We start from the raw sequence: 22,773 nt of genomic DNA, 5'->3' as shown, positions 1-22,773 counted from the left end.
AGGGGTGTTGATTTAATAGGTTGAAAAACATATCAGCCTCTAATGCAGTTTTTACCAGGACGAATTTGACTCTTGGAGGTGTTTTTAGTCATTAAATCTCTACTTACTAACAAGGATACATGTATAGAAAATCCTAGTTACAGTGTATCTGCATTCAGCAATCATTCCAATAATTGTAAATCATAAATTTTACCCTAACTGACCTTCAAATTGGACGTTCTGGTGTTAATAAGCGAGCAAATAGGCTTTCTTCCCCAATTTCACCTAAATTAGTCAAATAATATTACCTAAATCACCAAAATAATATAATTTATTTGGGTATATACTGAAAGCAATTAAAGGCATATTTCTTGGTTTTCAGAAGAAATGTTTGACATTCCTCCGTAGGACATGAATTCGTGTTATGACTGCTATGTCATTGTCTCTATTATAAATATATCACAGGTAAATATTACTTATATGTATGACCCTCTTTTTTAAAATGTTATTGTCAATTCAAAGCTATATTTACCTTTCCATCATTCATATAAATACTGAAATAATGTTTATAAAGAAATTTTAATGGGAATAGGTACATTCTGAGTATTTGTGTGACTGTTGCTGTGTGGGTACATCTAATAATGGGATATTGATCAAGATGAGTGAAAGATTGGACCAGTAAAGAGTTCAGGCAGAGGGAAGTCCTTGGCACACGAAGGGTTTTTCTGTATGGTGGGCGTGCTGTGGGTGGAGTAGGGGCTGCTGTGGAGTAGTTTTAGAGCAGCCAGGATGCTGAGACCCCTCATCTACAGCACGTGGAGGGACAGAGGAGCAGTGATCCCTGTCTGTGAGAAGAAATTCCATGTGGGAAAGTGTCAGACCCAGGGGATGGCAGTTGCAGTAGCAGCAGCAGTCTGACTATGCAATCAGTGCAACAGTTTACTTCTGTGCCGCCTGAGCAGCCCTACCGGCCAGTCATCTGCACTAACAGGGTAAGCTTGCCACTCTATCACTGTGCCAGGGACCAGAGGGGGGCATCCGGCTGCCATAGGGAATAATTATTCAGCTCTGCAGAGTATTGCTGGGAGAATGCTTACTGAGATCTGTGTTTTGGGATTCCAGCATTGACTGAAAGGTAAGACCAGCTGCTGGAGGATAGCTTATTATGTACCCCGCTCAAATCATTATTTATGCCCGTGGGTGGCACCATTTTACAGACTTTTCAATGTGAATCTTTCCAACTACTGCTGGACTATGGATCCTTGTGTCCACCGACAGCCAGTGGCCAGAGATTTAGTTCAGAACTACAGGTATCTAAAACCCGTCGAGGTCATGTAGAATTTCAAGGTCCCTTGAACCATTTGAAGATGTTAATAACCTTCACGATGTTTGAGGATTTTTTTCTGTGGGTTTCGCTTGCAAACTCGATCAATTTGAGTTTTCCCGTTTTCACCTCGACTTCATGGATTTCGACTTTTTTACACTCTAGTTTTTTCTTAAATTAGAAACCATTTGAGTTGTGAGTTCATTGAGGTCTCAAAAAAGCTCTAAAATCTTTCCTTTCAGCTCATACTTACTGCTTGAACACATGTAATCATAAATGTAATTTATATAGAAGTCTAGAAGGATAAGGGCCAGTCTGGAGCATCCCTTTATTATGATCCCCTGTGCAATGGCACCAGTTGAACAGCCCATAGACCAGTCTTATGGTATTTTACGATAGTCACAGAGTTATAAATCGGTTGTGATGCTTTGTGTTAGATGTGTGAGTAAAGTTGCATGTCATTTCTTTGCTAATGATCCAATCAATGTGCCTTGTACCCTGGTATAAAATGTGCTATGTTGGACCAATCAGTATCTGTGTGCTGATGAGCCCAATGCTATTTCCTTCTACCCTAAATATGATGATATTAGTGGATACAAGTTTGCGTTAGTGTGATTACAGGGAGCTGTGTAGGTGGCTGTTACACAAGTATATTCCAAGCTGTGTTGTCTGCGGCTGTGGGGGATAAGTAAGATGATCACAGTACGGGATATTTTGGGTAAAGCAGAGGAAGGGAATCTGGAAACAGATAAAGCAATAGTAAATGTGTAACAGAACATTTCAGGTATCTCTGGTTTGAAATATTTTATTTGGTTTTACAATAAACCATAAAATCTATATGATAAACAGTATGCAGAATAAGAAGATTAATACAATGACATATTATACAAAATGTTCAGGTATCTCTGAATGTTCCTAAATACTGGTATTATTCTTAGTGTTGTTTCACCAACTGTATAACTTTTTTGTCGGGTCAGTTATATTAAGGACAGGGATTATAAATAAAAACGAACTGGAGAGGGTAGGGTGAGGAGCCAAAATTCAGCCACTGTGCATTACATAGAGGGAAAGCCTTGTTAAAGCACTTATATGCTTCACGCTACACACCTAGCATTGCCTTAACACCCGCACGTAGAGGCTTTAACCCACACATTGCATCAGGCTCTTATTGTTTACAGAACACTGTAAAGGGAAAATATACCTTATTTTCAGAATCCATTGTTTGTTCGTATAACACAGTAGATGTACTTAGGTGAAGTAGAGGTTACCATTTCCTATATCCCTGTTGAAGCATTTTCTTTATTAACTGGTCACATCTCCTGCATATACAGAATAGATATTGTTACTTGTGTAGTTCTTGCTGGAAAACCTTCCCGATGAAAAAGGATTAACTTTAAAAAAAATGGTCTGTCAGATCTGCAACTTTCCTTCTAGGTGGTTCTAGAGTTTTTAGGGGTTAGACAGGGGGTAAATAGTAGTCTCACATCACTGTTAATGGCTTACTGGCTTTCTGTGGCTTCCCCTTATTGCCCTACAGCAGTGATAGGGTAGAGGCATTTACACACTCTCCTGCCTCTTTATCAATAAGTGGGAAACCAGCAGGTTTCAGTTACAAGTATGGGGTCCATTATCTGGAAACCCATTATCCAGAAAGCTCCAAATTACAGAAAGGTCATCTCCCACAGACTCCATCTGAATCAAATAATTCAAACGATTAGAAATAGTTTCCTGTTTCTCTGTAATAATAAAACAGTGCCTTATATTTGATCACAGCCAAGATATAATTAATCCTTATTGCAGACAAAACAATCCTATCGGGTTTAATAAAAGTTTAAATTACATTTTAGTATGGAGATCCAAACTATAGAAAGATCGCTTATCCAGAATACCCCAGCATTCTAGATAACAGGTCCCATGCCTGTATTATGTTTCTATTTCTAATGAAACCGGTGTCCTGGTGTGTTAGCCTCATGCTGCTGTTGCATTAATCTCATTTACAGTCAATTTCATAAACATATATTTCTTTTTATTTTTTTGGTAAAATGGGGCCCTTCATTAGTCTTTCATCTGGATAACATTAAGGGCAAATCCATTGCTTTGTAAAGAAAATGGAGAGAAGCTGGGATAGGTGACTGATATGAATAGGACTATATTGATCAATAAGTACCAAGTTGCTTCTGTGTTATTCTGTACTGTCTCTCAACCTAAATTACAAAGGAAAAGTTACATAAAAAACTACGGTATTTGGCTTTGGGTATGTTTTTGTCCTGCTACTCCTGATAAATGTACCAGTTATTAATAGCTCAATAAACCAGTTAGTAATAGCTTAATAAACCAGATAGTAATAGCTCAAGAAACCAGTTAGTAATAGCTTAATAAACCAGTTAGTTATAACTCAACAAAAGAAAATTCCTGTCCAGTCACTGGATAATTGAGGTTTTGCAAAAGGATCCAATTGATGCAGGTAACAAACTCATTTGAAGACGGGTCTTGATAGTTGACTTATTTTTTAATTTACAAATAAATTTAAAATATAGTGTCCTGCATAGACAATCTTTATGTGGTCTGGAAGGGATGCCGGGAATTGTGGTCCTGCAACAGCTGTTATGTCAAAGGATGACCATCCCTATACTATATATATAAGTATATGTGTGTGTGTGTACAGGCAAAAAGTTATGCTTTACCAAATCTCTGCAAAACATAAATATATAGAGAGGAACAATGTGTGACTGTGTTCTGCTTTGCCCTGAGGAAAGGCTTGAGACAGAATAAAATAATTTCCTTGTTATTCCTGTTAATACGGATTGAAAAATAACTCTGTGACTCTCAGCAGGAACACACGGCACCTTTCCCACAGTGTTCGGCATTTATTTTTGTGCAGTGAAAGTGTTAGACGGCTCACATTCTCCGCTTCATTGCAGGGGGATTCTCTTTGTAAAAGTTTTCCATTTTAGAGTCCCAGATTATGTGGGGGCTGACTGATACGGAATCCATTTCTGTTTTCCGCGACACCCTAAAAATAGCTCTCACCATGGGAGGGGGTTTTCATATTCTCCCCAAATGACCATCTCCCTTGACCCAATAATGCCAGTGTGGAAAGTCTGCAAGTAAAAATACTTGTTTATAAATAGAAGAGGCCGTGACACCCATGCTGGGTGCTGTTGCTCAGCAAACTTCCTGTCACGGACTGGGACACTTCTGGAAATAGTTGGAAAGACATGAAGAACTTTTGGTGCATCATGTGGTGCAGAAATTGTATGTGAGGGGGATATTATATAATGATACTGCTCCATATCTTGCATAACATCCCTAACAAGTACAGGTGTGAGACCTGCTATCCAGAATGCTTGGGACATCCGGATGAGGGGGTCTTTCCGTAATTTAGATCTCTGTGCATTAAACCTACTAAAAAATCATGTAAACATTAAATAAACCCAAATAGGCTGGTTTTGATTCCCATAAGGATTAATTATCTCTTATTTGGGATCAAGTACAAGGTACTGTTTTATTATTACCGGTATGGTATCCTTTATCTGAAAACCCATTATCCAGAAAGCTCCGAATTACAGAAAGGTGGTCTCCCATAGACGCCGTTTTATCTAAATAATCCAATTTTTAAAAAATGATTTCCTTTTTCTCTGTAATAATAAAACAGTACCTTGTACTTGATCCCAACTAAGATATAATTAATCCTTATTGGAAACAAAAGCAGCCTGTTGGGTTTATCCTTTATCTAGTATCCTTTATCTGAAAACCCGTTATCCAGAAAGCTTGAATTACAGAAAGATGGTCTACCATAGACCCCGTTTTATCCAAATAATCCAAATTTTCAAAAATGATTTCCTTTTTCTCTGTAATAAAACAGTACCTTGTACTTGATCCCAACTAAGATATAATTAATCCTTACTGGAAGCAAAAGCAGCCTGTTGGGTTTATTTAATGTTTAAATGATTTTCTAGTAGATGAGGTATGAAGATCCAAATTACAGAAAGATCCATTATCCGGAAAACCCCAGGTCCCGAGCATTCTGCATAATCTGCTTTCACTATTACAGCGGCACTAACTCAGTGAAAGCTAATGACTGATTCACTGCTGTGGGGTAGTGAAAGAGCGCAGTTTGCCTAGTTAATAAAGATCATTTTCGATTGCTAGAGGCAGCGCTAAGGGCTCTTACACACGGGCGGTTTTTCCTGCGCTCCCCTTCATTGCGCTTTCTTCCGCTCAGCCGCAGGAGTTGATGGAGTCAATTCTTTTGAAGTGGGCTGTACTCACACAGACGCATGTCTTCTGTCATTATTTCCCAGTGCTTACTCGACAGCCAATGCACTTTAGAAATGCCAGCTGGGGGCTGCTGTATTGAAAAGAGCACACCACAGTAATACGTATAATTTTAATTAATTTAAAGGGGTTATTCACCTTTAAATTAACTTTTATGAGTATTGTAGGGAGGGATATTCTAAGATAATTTGCAATTGCTTTTTATTTTTTATTATTTGTGGTTTTTGAGTTATTTAGCTTTTTATCCAGCAGTGTTCCAGTTTGCAATTTTAGAAATCTGGTTGCAGGGATCCAACTTACCCTAGCAACCATGTACTGATTTTAACAAGAGACTGGAATATGAATAGGAGAGGGTCTGATGAGAAAGATGAGTAATGAAAAGCAGCAATAAAAAGACGTTTATAGCATCATGGAGCATTTGTTTTTTAGATGTGGTCAGTGACCCTCCCTCCATTTGAAAGCTGGAAAAAGTCAGAAGGCAAATAATTCAAAAACAATATGAAAGGAAAAACTGTAGACCAACTAAAAAGTTGCTTAGAATAAGGTGGCCATAGACGCACAGATTATATTGTACGAAACTAATTTGGTGCGTGTATGGTGGGAAAAGAGACGACTGATGTCGGCAAAAGACCTGGAGATCGGTCGGCTCGTCGATCGGGCTGGACTGAAAATTTTGATCGGGCTCTTTTGAAGGCACCAAACATCGGCCATTGTTAGTGCTGAATATTCAGATACAGGTAGAATTCTATTGTTTCTATCTGTATATCTGACGATTCAGCTCTACACGTGTGTATTGAAACAATCGAAAGATCGTAATTGTTACGTCTATTGCCACCTTTAGTCATGCTATAACATACTATTCAAAAAACACATAAACAATAGCTTTTATCTAAACTAATTATAATAGTGATGTCACGGAGCTAAAAAATCGGATTAAATTAATGCTAGAACATCTGCTATTGCTCTTCCATTTGCAGCAATTCTGATACAGACTTGGATTTCCATCCTGACCACAGACTCTGGGCTTCACTCTTAACTATTGTGCAATTGTTTTCTGCAAGCGAAAATCCCAAGGGCCGTAACTGCCATTTACATTAAAAAATGTCACGAGTTCTAGGTAGAGAGAGTCAATAGAACCTGCTCCTAATGCACTGAACAATCAACTCTAAAGCATTAAATGCCACTTTCAGTGTGATTATTACCCTAATTATGCTTTGTCCATATGTCAGCTCTATCACACAACACTCAGTGGACTAAATAACTCATTTCAATTGTTCCTTAATGTACTGGATACTCCAGGGACAGTTTGCTAGACGGCAGGTTACTGTGAGCTTTAATGGTGCCTGGGAAAGGTAATATCATAAGACATCACTCAATAATTGCAGTACAAAGAGAAATAAACTATATAAACTACCATTCTCCCTGTACGCTTGTCAGTGCTCCCACATCTATCTGCCATTATTTCCATTATTCTATAAGCAGAGCTGAATCTCTCTGTGATGAAATGATTTCTGTATCTGTATTTATTTAAACAAATTCCAGAACTGTCAACTCTCCCATATTGGAATCTAGCGGATTTATATAGCAGGCTCAGGCAGAGTGGGGTCTGTGGTTAGGGAGTGACAAGGCATTCTCCTACAATTCCTAATGAATAGTGATGGGTGAATAAATTTGCCAGCCGCAAATTCGTGGCGAACTTCCTTGTTTTGCCGCCGGCGAATAAAATTGTGACACTCCAGTGAAAATTTGGCGGTGAAAAATCCACGGTGCCGGAAAAATTTGGGCGCGCGTCGGGATAGTCACGCGCATAAACATTGTCGCGTACCAAAATTATTCAGACGCCATTGACTTTAATGCATTATATAACAATTTTCGCCTGTGTCGAAATCGATGCATGTAAATCCGACGCTCTGCGACAAAACACCTGCATCAATTAAATAAGGAGAGTGAATGCATTATCGGATGAAGTCACAGCGTTGATCCGATGCAACACGACTGTCGGATGCAGACGCAGCGTACAGCATCTGCATCCAACAGTCGTGTTGCATCGTATCAACGCTTCGACTTTATCCGACATTTCTATCTCTTACCTTATTTTTGTAAAACTTTAGTTTTGTCGCAGCATGTCGGATTGCGCCAAAAACGCCCATGTAGTCCTACCCTAATAGTGATGGGCGAATCTGTGCTGTTTTGCTTCGCCAAAAACGGTGAAAAATTTGGGAAAGAATTTAAGCCAATTTTGACGCGAGCAACAATTTATATACTCTCTACTATTTTGCCCAAATGCATTAAAGTCAATGGGCATACAAATAATTTTGACGCTTGCCCCAATTTTTTTTTTGAAGCAGGCAATTTTTTGCCCACGAATTGCCGCTGCAGTTTTGCAAATTAATTTGCTTGCGGCAAAATGTAGAAATTCGCAGCAAATTCGTGTTTGCCAAATTTATTCGCCCATCATTATACTTTAATAAAGGGAGGACCTTTCTAGCAATAGAACATTGAACTCCTTGAGCACAGCTCGTTCATTTAAAAATCCTGAGTCATTTACAGGCACAAAGATTTTGAGGGACAAAGAGTCAAAAGCAGGACTGTCCTTGGAAAATAAGGAAAGTTGGCAAATACAGAAGAACATTACTGACTTTACATACTGTAAATGTATGAGAAGGTTACCATGGATTTTCTATATACACAATCAGTTTAATTATGGCACCTTGAATTGGGAGTGGGAATTTACTTTTTCCCATGTTGTGATATTTATAATGTTGGATCCATCCCCATTATTGATTATGGCTGAGCTAGAAAAATTCTAATCCTGGTAACCTTGGCTGGGAATGATAGGAAAGAAGAAATTTTAGTAAGAGAATATAAACAAATTGGGAATGCTAAAAGCAACCTATAAATAAAAATCACATTGGTATAAAGCACTTAGCAATCTTGCTGAAAATATTGAATAAACAGTCCCTTGGTTTCTTCTTGTCCCATGACTGATTTCCCAAGGACACATTGGTTATTAGTATAAATAAGCATTACTCCCAGTATTTGCTTCACTGGTGTATTGCACAAGTTTCACCCCTGCATTGGTTTAAGGGAGAGCGGCAGAGAGATATATAAAGTGTCATTTTCTTGCCAGCATTAAGGGGCAGATTTATCAAGGGTTGAATTTCGAATTTGAAAAACTTCGAAATTCAAATAGACCAACCGAAATTGAATCAAAGTTTTTTCGGCCGAATAGGTCCGTTTTTGATTGAATAGGTCAGTTTTCGATAGTACGGATCAAAGTAATTGATTTTTCAAAGTCCACCAATTAACTCCAAATTGGTTCTAGGAGGTCCACCATAGGCCAAAACAGCAATTCGGCAGGTTTTAGATGGCGAATGGTTATTGTTGAATTTTTAAGAAACACACTCTACTACACCAAATTAAAAGGGCAAGTCCATCGTCTTTGTAATGATTAATAGGCTGCATCTCAAGATTGCACTTAAAGGGGTGGCTCATCTTTAAGTTAACTTTTAGTATTTTATAGAAAGGGCAACTTTTCAATTGGTCTTCATTGTTTATTTTGTATAGTTTTTTAATTATTCACCTTCTCCTTCTGACCCTAGCCAGCTTCGAAACGGGGGTCGCTGACCCCATCTAAAAAACAAATACACTGTAACATAGTAAGTTAGGTTGAAAAAAGACACATGTCCATAAAGTTCAACCTTTTAACTGTATTTTAACCTGCCTAACTGCCAGTTGATCCAGAGGAAAGTGTTCTGTAAAGCTAATTCACAGTTTCAATGGCAACACCCTTGCAACAATCCCCCTCCTGTCTATAACATCATTTTTGTGTATATGAGTGTTGTATTAGACCTAGGGTCTTAGGGTCTTATTTACAAAGTGGTACTACACTTCGCTTCATCCCCTTTGCCTGTTGGTTCAGTGTAGGGATACACCGAATCCAAGATTCGGTTCGGGATTCGGCCAGGATTCAGCCTTTTTCAGCAGGATTCGGATTCAGCCGAATCCTTCTGCCCAGCCAAACCGAATTCTAATTTGCATATGCAAATATAGGGGCGGGGAGGGAAATTGCATGACTTTTTGTCAGAAAACAAGGAAGTAAAAAATGTTTTCCCCTTCCCACCCCTAATTTGCATATGCAAATTAGGAACGGCTTCGGAGTGGCATTCAGCCTAATCTTTCGTGAAGGATTCGGGGGTTTGGCAAAAAAGTGGATTCGTTGCATCCCTAGTTCAGTGTAGTACTAAAGCCGATGCCCTTGTACATTATAGTCAAAAGGACACAATTTGTAGGGGGTTATAAAGGTGCTTAGCAAACTGCAGCATTCATTGCACTCTGTCCATGGTACTGAATAGGATAAAAACATTTGGGGATTGTGTTCATCCCATTGTATCACAGTATAGAATTATTTTGGTGCCACAAACAGATTTAAAAATCCATCAGCCTTTTTACTCACAAACACACACTTCTCTGCAATTTTTTAAGGGAGATGAATCTGGTGTGCAAAACTCGGGGCGATTCGGGGAGATTAGTCGCCTCTTTTCCAGGTGATTAATCTCCCTAAACTGCCTTCCCGCCAGCTAGAATGTAAATCACCCAGCGGGATGGCCCCGCTTCATGGGGAGACTTTGGGCGTCTTCGGGAAATGCAGCGCACTCTGAGTGCCATCCCGTCGGCGATTTAGACTCTAGCAGGCGGGAAGGCAGTTCGGGGAGATTTTTTGCCTTCTTATGTCTTTCTGAAGCAGCTCGGAGAAGGGGGTCCCTTACTCTGTAACTGTTCTGAATTAATACACTTATCTGGTTGACTTTTTAAAGGGGAAAACCTGAATTTTTAGAGGAAAAAAACTTTTTTTAGAGATTTGTTTTTGAATTTTTAGAGATTTATTATACCCCAATGCTGCTAAAAATATGAAAATACTCCATCTCAAACCTGTCGAGGCCATGTCGATGAAGATGTTTCTTGACATTGCCACCCGTTCGTCCTATAACCCGATAAATACAAGTTTATGGCGGCAATTCAATAAATTCGAGTTTTTCGGAGCATCAAACGTGCAATTTGAATTTATGCACGAATTTGTCACAAAGTTTTTTTGCTGTGACTTTTTCTAGAAAAATTATTGATAAATTAGTGTAATTCGTGGACGGAAGTTAGAACTTTGTTTTAGTAAATAACTCCTTAGTAGATACATTTGTTATCTTTGTCCCTGCTGAGCAGTATCTTTAGTGTCTCTTTAAAAAACTTCGACTTTGACACTTCGCCACCTTAAACCAGCCAAATTGCTGTTTAGCCTATGGGGGACCTCCTATAACCTGCCTTTGGCTAAGTTCTGAGTAGTCAAAGTATTTTTTTTTGTAAAATCGTTCTACTCGTTCGAATCGAACGATTTAATCAATCGATCGAACGATTTTTACTTTGATCAAAAACGTCCGTTTTCGATCGAAAAAATACTTAGACAATTTAAACATCAAATTCGATGGTCTAATTTCAAAGTTTTTTAACTTCGAAATTCGACCCTTAGTAAATGTGCCCCTAAATGTTGCAAAATTGTAACTGCGCCTGAATTACTGAGCTGCCAGACTCAAACACCAGAGACAAGAACATTCGACTTTACACTTACATTATGGAAAAATGGTCAAAAAAATAAAACATGAAAAGCAATTCAAAAAAGTAATTTTTCTGGTGAACAATCTGAAAACAGTTAAACTGAAAATAGTTTTAGAAGATGAACTATCCCTTTAATATATTGCATTTCTGATATATAAGATGCAATGCCATTTTTAGCTTTGATTTTGGTGTCTTTGTACAGTGGCAGATTCATTATTTTCAAATAACATCAATTACTTGTGCCGTAACTTGGGGTAAGTTTGCTATTAACTGAAAAATGATTTAAAAAAAAAAATATATTTCTAGAACTGCTTAAAACATCAAGCTATTTTAGTTGAAAATGTTTCAGTGGATATTTATTTCCTGGCATTTCTAAGGCACTATAGCTCTGAGTCTGTTACTGAGGCATTGAGAAATGCTGTGGTTGTAATTAATTGCATATTTATTGCATGTCTAATTTACTCCAGATTTAACGTGTTGGGATTTATTTCAGATGCAATGAAACTCTAAACTGTTCTGAATGTTCGCAAGCACAAGAATATCCTTGTTTGCTTAATGCAGGATTTTGTTTAGAAAAAAATGTCGTTATAAATAGTTTAGGTACTAAAATATCAGCAGTGTATGGGATAGTGTTTCCGTTAGCAAACATAATCAAGAACCTGCATTTAACGCATTTGTATTTATAGCTTTTGCCTAATTAGATTTTGAAGATTGTTTGAAAAAAATAAATAAAAATACCATGTGCCAGACCACTTCAGTCTCTGCTGAAACCTTGTGTCGTATTGAGTAATATAGTGACAATAGAGACAAACAAATGCCGTGTCAGTTATAATAATAATTATAACTTTGTCCAGACTTAAACACCCTCCAGAAGTATCGCATGACCTTTAAATGTAATTGATGCTAAAAACAGTTTGAACAGATGAAGACATTGTTTTTATTCAATGACACTCTATAAAAAAAAAATCAAGATAATAAACAACAGTTTTGAAACAAAATTAAATATTCCAACTAAGTTGATTCTTTACTTTGAAGTAAAAGCATATATTGCAGTAAGTGGAATTTGGAATTAAAAGGAAACCCTTTGCATTATGAAACAAAATGTATTTCTTTTTCTACTTTCCAATATACATTCATGAAACATGAAACACACAATCAAACGTTTTGGGATCACATGCTCAGTGATGGTATTAAGGGCTCTTACTGACGAGCGGTTGAAGTTGCGCTCCCCTGCGTTCCGTTTTTCTGTGTTCAGCCGCAGGGGAGCGCAGGAATAGACGCATTTAGCTTTTTTCAATGGGGCTGTACTCACACAGGTGCGTGTAGGCACCGAACGCAGGTTGAGACGCAACATGCTGTACACACGCCTGTGTGAGTACAGCCCCATTGAAAAAAGCTAAATGTGTCTATTCCTGCGCTCCCCTGTGGCTGAACGCAGAAAAACGGAACGCAGGGTATCGCAGCTTCAACATCTCGTCAGTAAGAGCCCTTAAGGAGCAGGAAAGGAAGTACTCACCACCCACCCAGGCCAATAAGGAACACATCGTGTCCAGGTAGCCAGGATAGAGGTACCAGCACTTCACTCCGCTGTGCTACTCTGCATATATAGGTCAGTGTGGCTGGACGCAGGACCGCCATCAGAAATCGCAGAGCCCCGTACGACAAAATTTCCTGGGCCCCTTGGGCTGCGCCCACCGCAAGCCCCACCTACAGGTCCCCCCTCCCCACCACACAGTAAAAAAACAAAAAATATTGGTGGCTAGGGTTCCCACATGTTAATAAAAAATAAAAAGTTATTGGTGGTCAGGGCCCCCCATAAAAAAAACATTTGTGGCCAGGGCCCCCCATTAAAAAATATTGGTGGCTAGGACCCCACATGAGAAAAAAAAATTGGTGGCCAGGGCCCCCCCCACATTATAAGAAAATTGGTGGCCAGGGCCCCTTAAACGTCCATGCCTTCCCGAAGTCAGCAGCTCTCAGAAAGATGGGGGGCCTGGCTAATCAAGTAAGTGTGGTGTGTCTGGGGCCCCCCTAGCCCTTGGGGCCCCCTACAACTCTCCCCCCCTGTTCCCCCCTGATGGCTACCCTGGCTGGATGGTACACCAAGGGTGTTATTTATAATAAAAAAACAAAAACACTGTATCCAAAGGGTGTGAGGGTCTCCAAAAATAAAGAGACAAAAAAAAAAAGTAGAAAAATTTATTAGGACATGAAGACCTAACGCGTTTCGTGCCTATAGGGGCACTTACTCATAGGCTCAAAAGATGTGAGGACCTCCAATAGTAAAGATACAATTAGTTCAAAAATGTTAATTTTTTTTATTAGGATATAAAAAACCTAACGCGTTTTGTGCCTGTTGGGGCACTTACTCATAGGGCCTATGAGTAAGTGCCCCCACAGACACGAAACGCGTTAGTTTTTTTATGTCCTAATAAAAATTCTTCAATTTTTTAACTAATTGTTTCTTTACTATTGGAGGTCCTCACATCTTTTTTGAAATGTTGTTCTGGACTTGCACCCTGGGACTGGGGTGAACTGTGAGTATTTAATATTTGACTTTGAATTTTTGATTCATTAGTTATTTTTGAGTAGTACCGTATTTATTTTCCTATGTGGCATTGGCACAAACCTGGCCATTATATACATTTGCAATAGCAGCGCAAAGTAATATCCAAGTCTACTACTTAGCTGCTACCATTCTTGTTTCCATTGACATTACTTCCCCTGGGCATTTTACCAATGTGAAAGATCACAATACACCCCATAGAGATTTTGTCCAGACACAAGGGCTTGAACCTTAAAGGGATACTGTCATGGGGGAAAAATTTTTTTTCAAAATGAATCAGTTAATAGTGCTGCTCCAGCAGAATTCTGCACTGAAATCCATTTCTCAAAAGAGCAAACAGATTTTTTTATATTCAATTTTGAAATCTGACATGGGGCTAGACATTTTGTCAATTTGCCAGCTGCACCATGTCATGTGACTTGTGCCTGCACTTCAGGAGAGAAATGCTTTCTGGCAGGCTGCTGTTTTTCCTTCTCAATATAACTGAATGTGTCTCAGTGAAACATGGGTTTTTACTATTGAGTGTTGTTCTGAGATCTACCAGACAGCTGTTATCTTGTGTTAGGGAGCTGCTATCTGGTTACCTTCCCATTGTTCTTTTATTTGGCTGCTGGGGGGGGGGGAAGGGGGGGGGTGATATCACTCCAACTTGCAGTACAGCAGTAAAGAGTGATTGAAGTTTATCAGAGCACAAGTCACATGACTTGGGGCAGCTGGGAAATTGACAATATGTCTAGCCCCATGTCAGATTTCAAAATGGAATATAAAAAAATCTGTTTGCTCTTTTGAGAAATGGATTTCAGTGCAGAATTCTGCTGGAGCAGCACTATTAACTGATTCATATTGAAATTTTTTTTTTCCCATGACAGTATCCCTTTAATTTTTCTCTAGTTCTCTGAAAGAGACCCTCCAGGTCTGTTAATCAGTTGGCCTCATTTGGCAAAAGTGCACGGATACTGCTTTCAATAGCAAATGCATTTACAAATAACTTTCAAACCACTGAAAATATTTAAAGGAGATGAAATGGTGAAATCACTGGGGGCATTGGCCCTGGGGTATTGAAGAAGGAGGAAGCGAAAGAAGAGGATCTTTCCATGGTTCTAAACCCTAAATTTATGGTTTTGTATTGTGATTTACTATGTTAGCAGTTTAAATGCTGCTAAAAAATATATTGCTTAGTGCTTAGAGGATCAATCTAAGCAATTTTTTGTGCATTTGTTTTCAGGGTTTACATTTCCTTTAAGAACTCTTAGACATTGTCATTATGTAAAGGCTATACATATATGTGAAGTTAAAAGAAATGGATTTTGAATCAAACGCCATGTACTATTATTTTTCCCCTTCTCTATCCTCCCCTTTTCTTTCTTCTGTACCCCCCTCCCTATACCTATGAATTATTATACAAAAAAAAAAAAAGAACTTTTAGGCAACGTATTTGATCTGAGGTTACTCGATTTTCAATGGGAAATCTGGGGAAAGCTATAAAAGTTTGGTGCTCAAAGTGCATTGTTTACATGGGTCATGTCTGCTTTTGACCACAAAGTTCCATTTAAAAAAAAAAAGAAATATGTTCACATGTTGTCCACGTATGCTGCATCAATGCACAAGTAACTCACCTACACCATAACTGTGGGACAGGGGAGCCGAAAAACAGGGACACACTGTAGCCAATAGCTTCAGACAATGACTCTGTCTGGGAAAAATCTTTCTCCAGGGACTAAGGTCCTGAAACAGGGACTAATGAGAACCCGACTTTAATCCATTATTGTAATTCAGTCCTGCAAAAACCCACCTGATTTCCATTAAGCTCAGTTTGTTTCCGATCCATGAATTAGGACTGTTCCATATAACTAGCGTGAGACATGCTGTTTAAAATGAAGTTGGGTGCTGAATTGGAAAATGCCTTGTTTGAAACAAAGAAACAGTTCATACATGGCAACAAAAGTGTCTATACCATGAAGATAGTATTTGTTTAGCCGTCCAACTCTCCAGGGTTAATCAAAAGTGTTATCAGGTGAGCATTTCCCACTGATCTGTAGATATTTCTCTCTATGTATAATGGTATATTTAAACCAGCAGTATCACAATGTACACAGTGAAACATTATAGTGAGCTCTGGCTCCTGCCCAAGAGAAGCACACTGACTTGTAATAACAGCCCTTTTATATTTTATTTTTAGTTCCATCTCCTGTGAATTAGTATATTTATCGCTGCGTACAGTGTTTGCTTTAGAAGCATTACCCCAATTCAGATTGAAATGAATCCATCTCTGAAGTCATTTGCAGAAGCAAGCCGTCTGGCACGTAGTTTTCCTCCTGTAACTTTTTTATTCAGTACACGATATAAACAGCAATCTTATAAATCTCTTGAAATCCAAGGGCTAACGAATAACTAGCAGTGAAGTTTTCACCCGTGTTTGTAAGGGCTCTTACAGATGAGCGTTTGAAGCTGTGCTCCCCTGCGTTCCATTTTTATGCGTTCAGCCGAAGGGGAGCGCAGGAATAGACACATTCAGTTTATTTCAATGGGGCTGTACTCACACAGGTGCATGTAGGCGTCGAACGCAGGAAAAACTGCAGCATGTTGCATCTCAACCTGCGTTCAGCGCCTACATGCGCCTGTGAGAGTACAGCCCCATTGAAATAAACTGAATGCGTCTACTCCTGCGCTTCCCTGCGGCTGAACGCATTAAAACGGAACGCAGGGGAGCGCAGCTTCAACCGCTCGTCTGTAAGAGCCATTATAAATGAATGTAAAGTGCTGCATAGCTTGCCAGCTCTATATAAATCAATGATGGTGATTTGTTGCTCCAAAGCTGTAATGTTTGTAAATAATTTTAGTAAAACATATCTTTGAATTTTACAATTTAAAATCCTTATATTAAAATATAGTATTTTTGTGCTTATACGAGTAGGTACATATGTAATATCTGGATACAGCAGCAACGGGACAGTCATACCATGCAACCACCTGAATACTTTTTTAGTTTATACAAATACATGCGTAAACAAATATTGCAGAAAATTGAAATGTGTAGGGCTCATTTACTAAAGCAAGGTAAAAAGCTTTAAAAATGTAGGAAAATTGCAGTTATTAAAACTCTTTGGGGTGTATTTATCAAAGAGTGAAGTCAGAGATCGCCACAGCCCTCTAGAGTGAAATTCCACCACTCTCCATTCATTTCTATGGGATTTTAAAAGAGTATTTATCAATGGGTGAAAGTGAAAGTTCACCCTTTGTTAAATACGCCTTTCAAAATCCCATAGAAATTAATGGAGAGTGGCGGAATTTCACTCTAGAGGACTGTAGCAATCTCTTACTTCACTCTTTGATAAATATACCCCGTTTTTTGTGTACTTGTACCAATACACCTGCAGGGGGGGGACCCTCCTCAAATTTGTACCCCTGCTCTGGTTTTTATTGTGGGAAGGCAGGATGCAGAATGCCAGAATAAGGCCCCTACACCCTTGTTTGCAGTCAAGTGCAGTTACACTGGAATTATGGGAAATTGTAAGGAAATATATCAAGGAGATCACCCTTGCATATAAAAGTGTTTCCCATTTCATTATTTATTCTAACCAGGGAAGTGAAACTTTAAGAATAGCTAAACATTAAAAAGAAACAAGGCTAGAAATCCAATTTCTATACTGTCCGTTTCATATAAACCCTATTGATCAATCTCATTGAAATAAGCCCAATCCATCAAGCTTTTTATAGTAGAGGTAGACTCAGTACTTTTATAAAATGGTCCATTTTATATTTTAGCTTAACAGAGATTTGGGCACATGACATAAAAAAATAAACCAGCATTTTAATATATGTGAGCTCATTTTACTTTTCTATATAGAATTTCCTTTTACCTTTGATGAAATTGTTTTTTTTTACATGAAAACCCTGAATTCTTGCTTATTTATATCCATTTGCACTCTGGGCGCTCTCTATTTACCAATAGTGTAACATATGGTACAGACTTAACTACTGTATTATGAAAGAATGCTTTGTGTTTCTCTCATCTGTTTCTTGACCCTTTTCCTTTCTGTAACCCCTCACCAATATGCCTTTAAGTAAATCACTTAAATAAAAAAAAAAAAAACATTTTTCCTTGTTATGATTTAAAGCAATGATCTTTAAGATGTATGTACTTAGGAAATGACTTAAGTGCATTGGAACCATTTATACTCCAAAAACGGAGTATGCTCAGTTGAAATTATCTTTGGGAATGCAAAGAGGGTTGAAGCAGTTCATAGGCGGTTGGAATGGAAGAGACGCTTTTAACCAGAAACCCGTTATATATGGTTATATAGAATTTAATGAAAAGTAGGGAGGGGTGTGTGTATGGATGCTGGGTTTTCATTTGGAGGGGTTGAACTTGATGGACTTTTCAACCCATAGTTAATTTCAACCCAAATTAACTATGTAACTATGTAACTATGTTATCCAGAAAGCTCTGAATTATGGAAAGGCCATCTCCAGTTTATCCACATAATTGAAATTTTTAAAAATGCTTTCCTTTTTCTCTGTAGTAATAAAACAGTACTTTGTATTTGATCCAAACTAAGATATAATTGATCCTTATTGGAAGCAAAACCAGCCTATTGGGTTTATTTAATGTTTACATGATTTTCTAGTAGACTTCAGGTGTGAAGATCCAATTTATGGAAAGATTTGTTATCTGCAAATCCCCAGGTCCTGAGCATTTTGGATAACAGGTCCAATACCTGTACTGTACAGAAGGGGTACTCAAACCTTTTTACCCATAAGTTACATTCAAATGTTAACAGTGTTGGGGAGCAACACAAGCATGAACATGTTTCTGGGGGTACCAAATAGGGCTGTGATTGGCTATTTTGTAGTCCCTATGTGAACATGCTGACTACAGTACACCTGTTTTTAAGGCAGGAATTCTAAAATAAGCAGCTGCTTTGAGGCCACTGGGAGCAACATTCAAGGGTACAACAACATGATTCTCCTGAGCCACTGGTTGGGGATCACTGCTGTATAGGATATAAATTGTCTTGTGCTGTGTACAGATTATTTTTTTTTTTATAAAACCACAAGTAGTTGTAGCACTAATTCTTCCCATATTCCTATATTTTACGTTTCCTAAAATTCCTAATTCATAGGGCCTTATTTCTGCAGGACAGGGTGCAAAGTGCAAAAAATAGTTGCAAACCATGTGTTTTGCACTATCTTTGCTGTATAGAATGGAGTACAAAGATCTGTGCTTCCCCTAAGAATGCAGCACTGCCGGCATTTGGCAACACTGTATTCATGAGGGGTGGGTGAGGGGAGGCACACAGGAGACCCTCCATCCATACCTTACCCCTTCCCTAACCTGTGTGTCATTCAGACATGCAACTAAGGAAGCTCTAATGATTCAGGGTGCAAAAAAAGCCCTTTACTCTTTGCTAATAATTTCATCCCCTATTCTGATTATAGGACATAGAGATGTACATATCTAAAATCATCAGCAGATTGAAGGAAACCAGAAGCACTTCTCACCTACTGATATGTTTAGTCCTAGGAATCATCAGGGGATCTTGGACTGGCTGGTAGGGATGTAGCGAACCGCCGATAATGTGTTCGCGAACGCTGTTCGCGAACACCGGCAAAAAATGCGAACAGTTCGCGAACAGTTCGCGAACTTCGAACATCCGAAAATCGTTCGATTCGAACGATCGAAGGATTTTAATCGTTCGATCGAACGATTTTCGTTCGAATCGAACGAAAATCGTTCGATTTTAGCGACCGAATGGTCGAATGGTCGAACGATTTTGACGCGAACGCCTATTGGCGAACGTCGCGCGACGTTCGCGAACTTGCGGCGGACGCGAACAGCCGATGTTCACGCGAACAAGTTCGCCGCAGAACAGTCCGCGACATCCCTACTGGCTGGTGGTGTCATCTTAAACAATAGCATATGGTTCTGTTTTAGATGTGCCATATCGGTAACAAGGTGAGCAGAAAGCCTTTTATTTCCTTGGAATTACCATAACAAGAATGAGAAATGCTTTCTAGTAAAAATGAATTTCTTCCTCTAGTCATTAAATTGCCTCGTCCTTCTGCTCCAAGACTTTGAAAAGCTTTCTGCTTGTTACCGGTATGACACACCTCAAACAGAACCACAGCTGTACTAAAAGCGCAGAACTGAATGCTGGGGAGAGTACAAGGCAAAATAAAATGGAATCACTTAGCTCATGGTGCACTCAAATCTTTATCCAAGTTGCTGTGATAATTGTAAAGTATTTAAATCTGGCATTTATCAGTTAACCCTTTGAGCCAGAGCAGTGATCATCTGTTACAGAACTAGAACCCCCAGTTTTCTCTTCAAAGCTTTGCTAACAGGAATGCTGGGAAATGTCCCCTGAGAACCATTTTTTTCAAGTGTCAAGCTCATTGCAGCACCATTTTTAGGGGGCCGATTCACTAAGGGTCGAATATCGAGGGTTAATTAACCCTCGATATTCGACTAGGAATTAAAATCCTTCGACTTCGAATATCGAAGTCGAAGGATTTAGCGCAGATAGTTCGATCGAAGGATAATTCCTTCGATCGAACGATAAAATCGATTCGAAGGATTTTAATCCAACGATCGAAGGAATATCCTTCGATCAAAAAAAGTTAGCCAAGCCTATGGGGACCTTCCCCATAGGCTAACATTGACTTCGGTAGCTTTTAGATGGTGAACTAGGTTTTTTTTTTTTTAAAGAGACAGTACTTCGACTATCGAATGGTCGAATAGTCGAACGATTTTTACTTCGAATCTTTCGATTCGAAGTCGTAGTCGAAGGTCGAAGTAGCCCATTCGATGGTCGAAGTAGCCCAAAAAAAACTTCGAAATTCAAAGTTTTTTAACTTCGAATCCTTCACTCGAAGTTAGTGAATCGGCCCCTAAGTCTTCCACTTCACTATTTCTTTCCAAAGGAAGAAATAACAAATCCATTCAGTTTTTCTGGCCATTTAGCACTTTTGCATTATTTTGTGCCAGTTGACTTAATAGGGCTCATTTATGAATACAGTGAACGTGTGCAAAGTGCAGTTCCAGATATGTTTTTTACCCATGCAGCCATTATTGACCAAAAGTACCAAATATATATATAGATCATAATATTTCTGCTGGGAAATTCATAGGTAATATACAGTAAATGGAGATCAATGGCCTTTAAATTAGATAATATGTCTTGGATTAAATGCAATTCTCTACATGTAGTATATGACTGGTCTTTAAAGTACAGGTATAGGACCTGTTATCTAGAATGCGCAGGACCTGGGGTTTTCCAGATTTTTCAATTTTTTCTGTAATTTGGAGGAGCTTTCCAGATACCTGTAGTAATGTGCTTCTTTATGCTGCATATTTTTCGTAGTGTTTGGAAATCTAAAATAACCAATAAAATGACTTCACACTATATTACTGTTCAACTGTTTTTTTTGCCTAAATCATCAGCTGGCCCAGGAGGCCTGTAGCATTGCAAGGGAAGAGCAGGCTCCAGCAAGAAAACATTTTAATGGGTCTGTGTGTGTTTGTCTAGTGATTTGATATTAATCAATGGCAAGTGATACAATCCGAGTGAGTCAGGTGTTTACATTTGTATAAACACAGATGGACTGTATTATTGCAAACTACTCTCTCAGTCCTATGTTCCTGCACATCAGTCCAGACAAAGGGTTGGGTCTGGAGATACTGTTAACACTTAGCGCAGAGACACACACACACGAAGATTCGGGGAGTTTAAGTCGCCTGGTGACAAATCACCTCTTCTTCGGGCTGAACTGCCTTCCCACCAGCTAAAATCTAAATCGCTGTGAGATGGCACTTGGAGCGCTTCGTTTTTTGAACGAGGAAACTTCGGGCGACTTCGGAAAACAAAGTACATCAGTGCTTTTTGTATAGTGATACTATGATAGTGACATTTGATTGCAATTGTTTTTTTTACAGAAATACATTTTTATCCTTTGCCCTACCCATGGCCCCTTATACCTACCATTGTCTGGCTGCAGCAGCTGATATGATGGGCTTAGGACTGATGCAAAGACTGATAACTTGGAGCTTTAGGGGTTATTTACTAAATCTCAAGTTTATCTGGTCGACTTTTTGGGGCAAAAGCTCAAATATTTCGAGATTTATTACACCCCTCCAATGCTGCAAAAAGCCCAAATCTGAAAATATATATAGCAGTAATATTTGCAGACATATGTTAACCCAGTCATTGTCATTTTGTGTTTTTTCTAAAGGATAAGGCTTGGGAGTGAACAATGATAATGTACAGTATGTGATGTGAGGCCTAGGAGGAAAAGCTTTAGAAACAAGACTCTAGGTCAGTGATGTTGCTGTACCATTATGCTGCCGGGGGTAAAAAAAGCACATTTAAAGGCAATAAAATAAAATCCCATTTTTACTTTCTTTAATGAAAAAAAAACCTATCTCCAATATACTTTAATTAAAAAACGTGTACTGTTTTTATAAGAAACCTGACTGTATGCAGTGAAATTCTCCCCTCATTTACTGCTGTGGATAGGAATTGTCAGACGGTCCCTAACTGCTGAGCAGGGAAACAATCATACTTATGAACAGCAGGGGGAGCCCCCGCCTTACTTCCCAGCCATGCAGAACTCAAGCAGCTTTGTTTATGATGATCCGATGTTTAACAAAGTTACAAGATGGTGACCCCCTGTAGCCAACTTTGAAAGCATAAATTATTTGTTTGATTAGGCTTGTGGTACAGTAAGTTCATGTTTATTTTTAGTATACAAAATACAGCATTTCTAGCCTCATTCTATTTTAGACTTTACATGCCCTTTAATATGTCGACAGGGCAATTGAGGGTCAGCCAAGTACCATAAGTGTGTGTGTGATTGGGCGAAGAATGAATTGTAGACCCCTGTCCTAGACCAAGGCATATAATGTCAGACCCATATAATTCCCCAACTGCTGTGACTTCCATGTCCAAACTCTAAATAAAGAGCAATTTCTAATCATGTTCTGAGAAACTATTTGCTGCAAATGTTGATTTTCTGGAGG

At 38.8% G+C, this 22,773-nt stretch overlaps 1 protein-coding gene across 3 annotated transcripts in view; it reads left to right on the top strand.

The window, feature by feature from the left end:
- Positions 1-645: 645 nt before the first annotated feature.
- The window catches only part of corin.L (corin, serine peptidase L homeolog), a 113,432-nt gene continuing 91,304 nt past the window's right edge, over positions 646-22,773 (top strand). The window contains exon 1 of one of the 3 annotated variants that reach the window (XM_018229598.2): positions 646-971. In XM_018229598.2, coding sequence (XP_018085087.1) covers positions 900-971 — 72 coding nt within the window. In that variant the 5' untranslated portion in view covers positions 646-899. Of the gene's footprint in view, positions 972-1,019; positions 1,115-15,611; positions 15,769-22,773 lie in introns of those variants that run through there. The other 2 variants (XM_018229615.2, XM_018229601.2) reach the window with 2 other exon arrangements.

Source organism: Xenopus laevis, chromosome 1L (genome assembly GCF_017654675.1).
Source record: "Xenopus laevis strain J_2021 chromosome 1L, Xenopus_laevis_v10.1, whole genome shotgun sequence".
Lineage (NCBI taxonomy): Eukaryota > Metazoa > Chordata > Amphibia > Anura > Pipidae > Xenopus > Xenopus laevis.
Note: the sequence above shows the minus strand (reverse complement) of the source record. Positions and strands in the feature narration are given on the sequence as shown.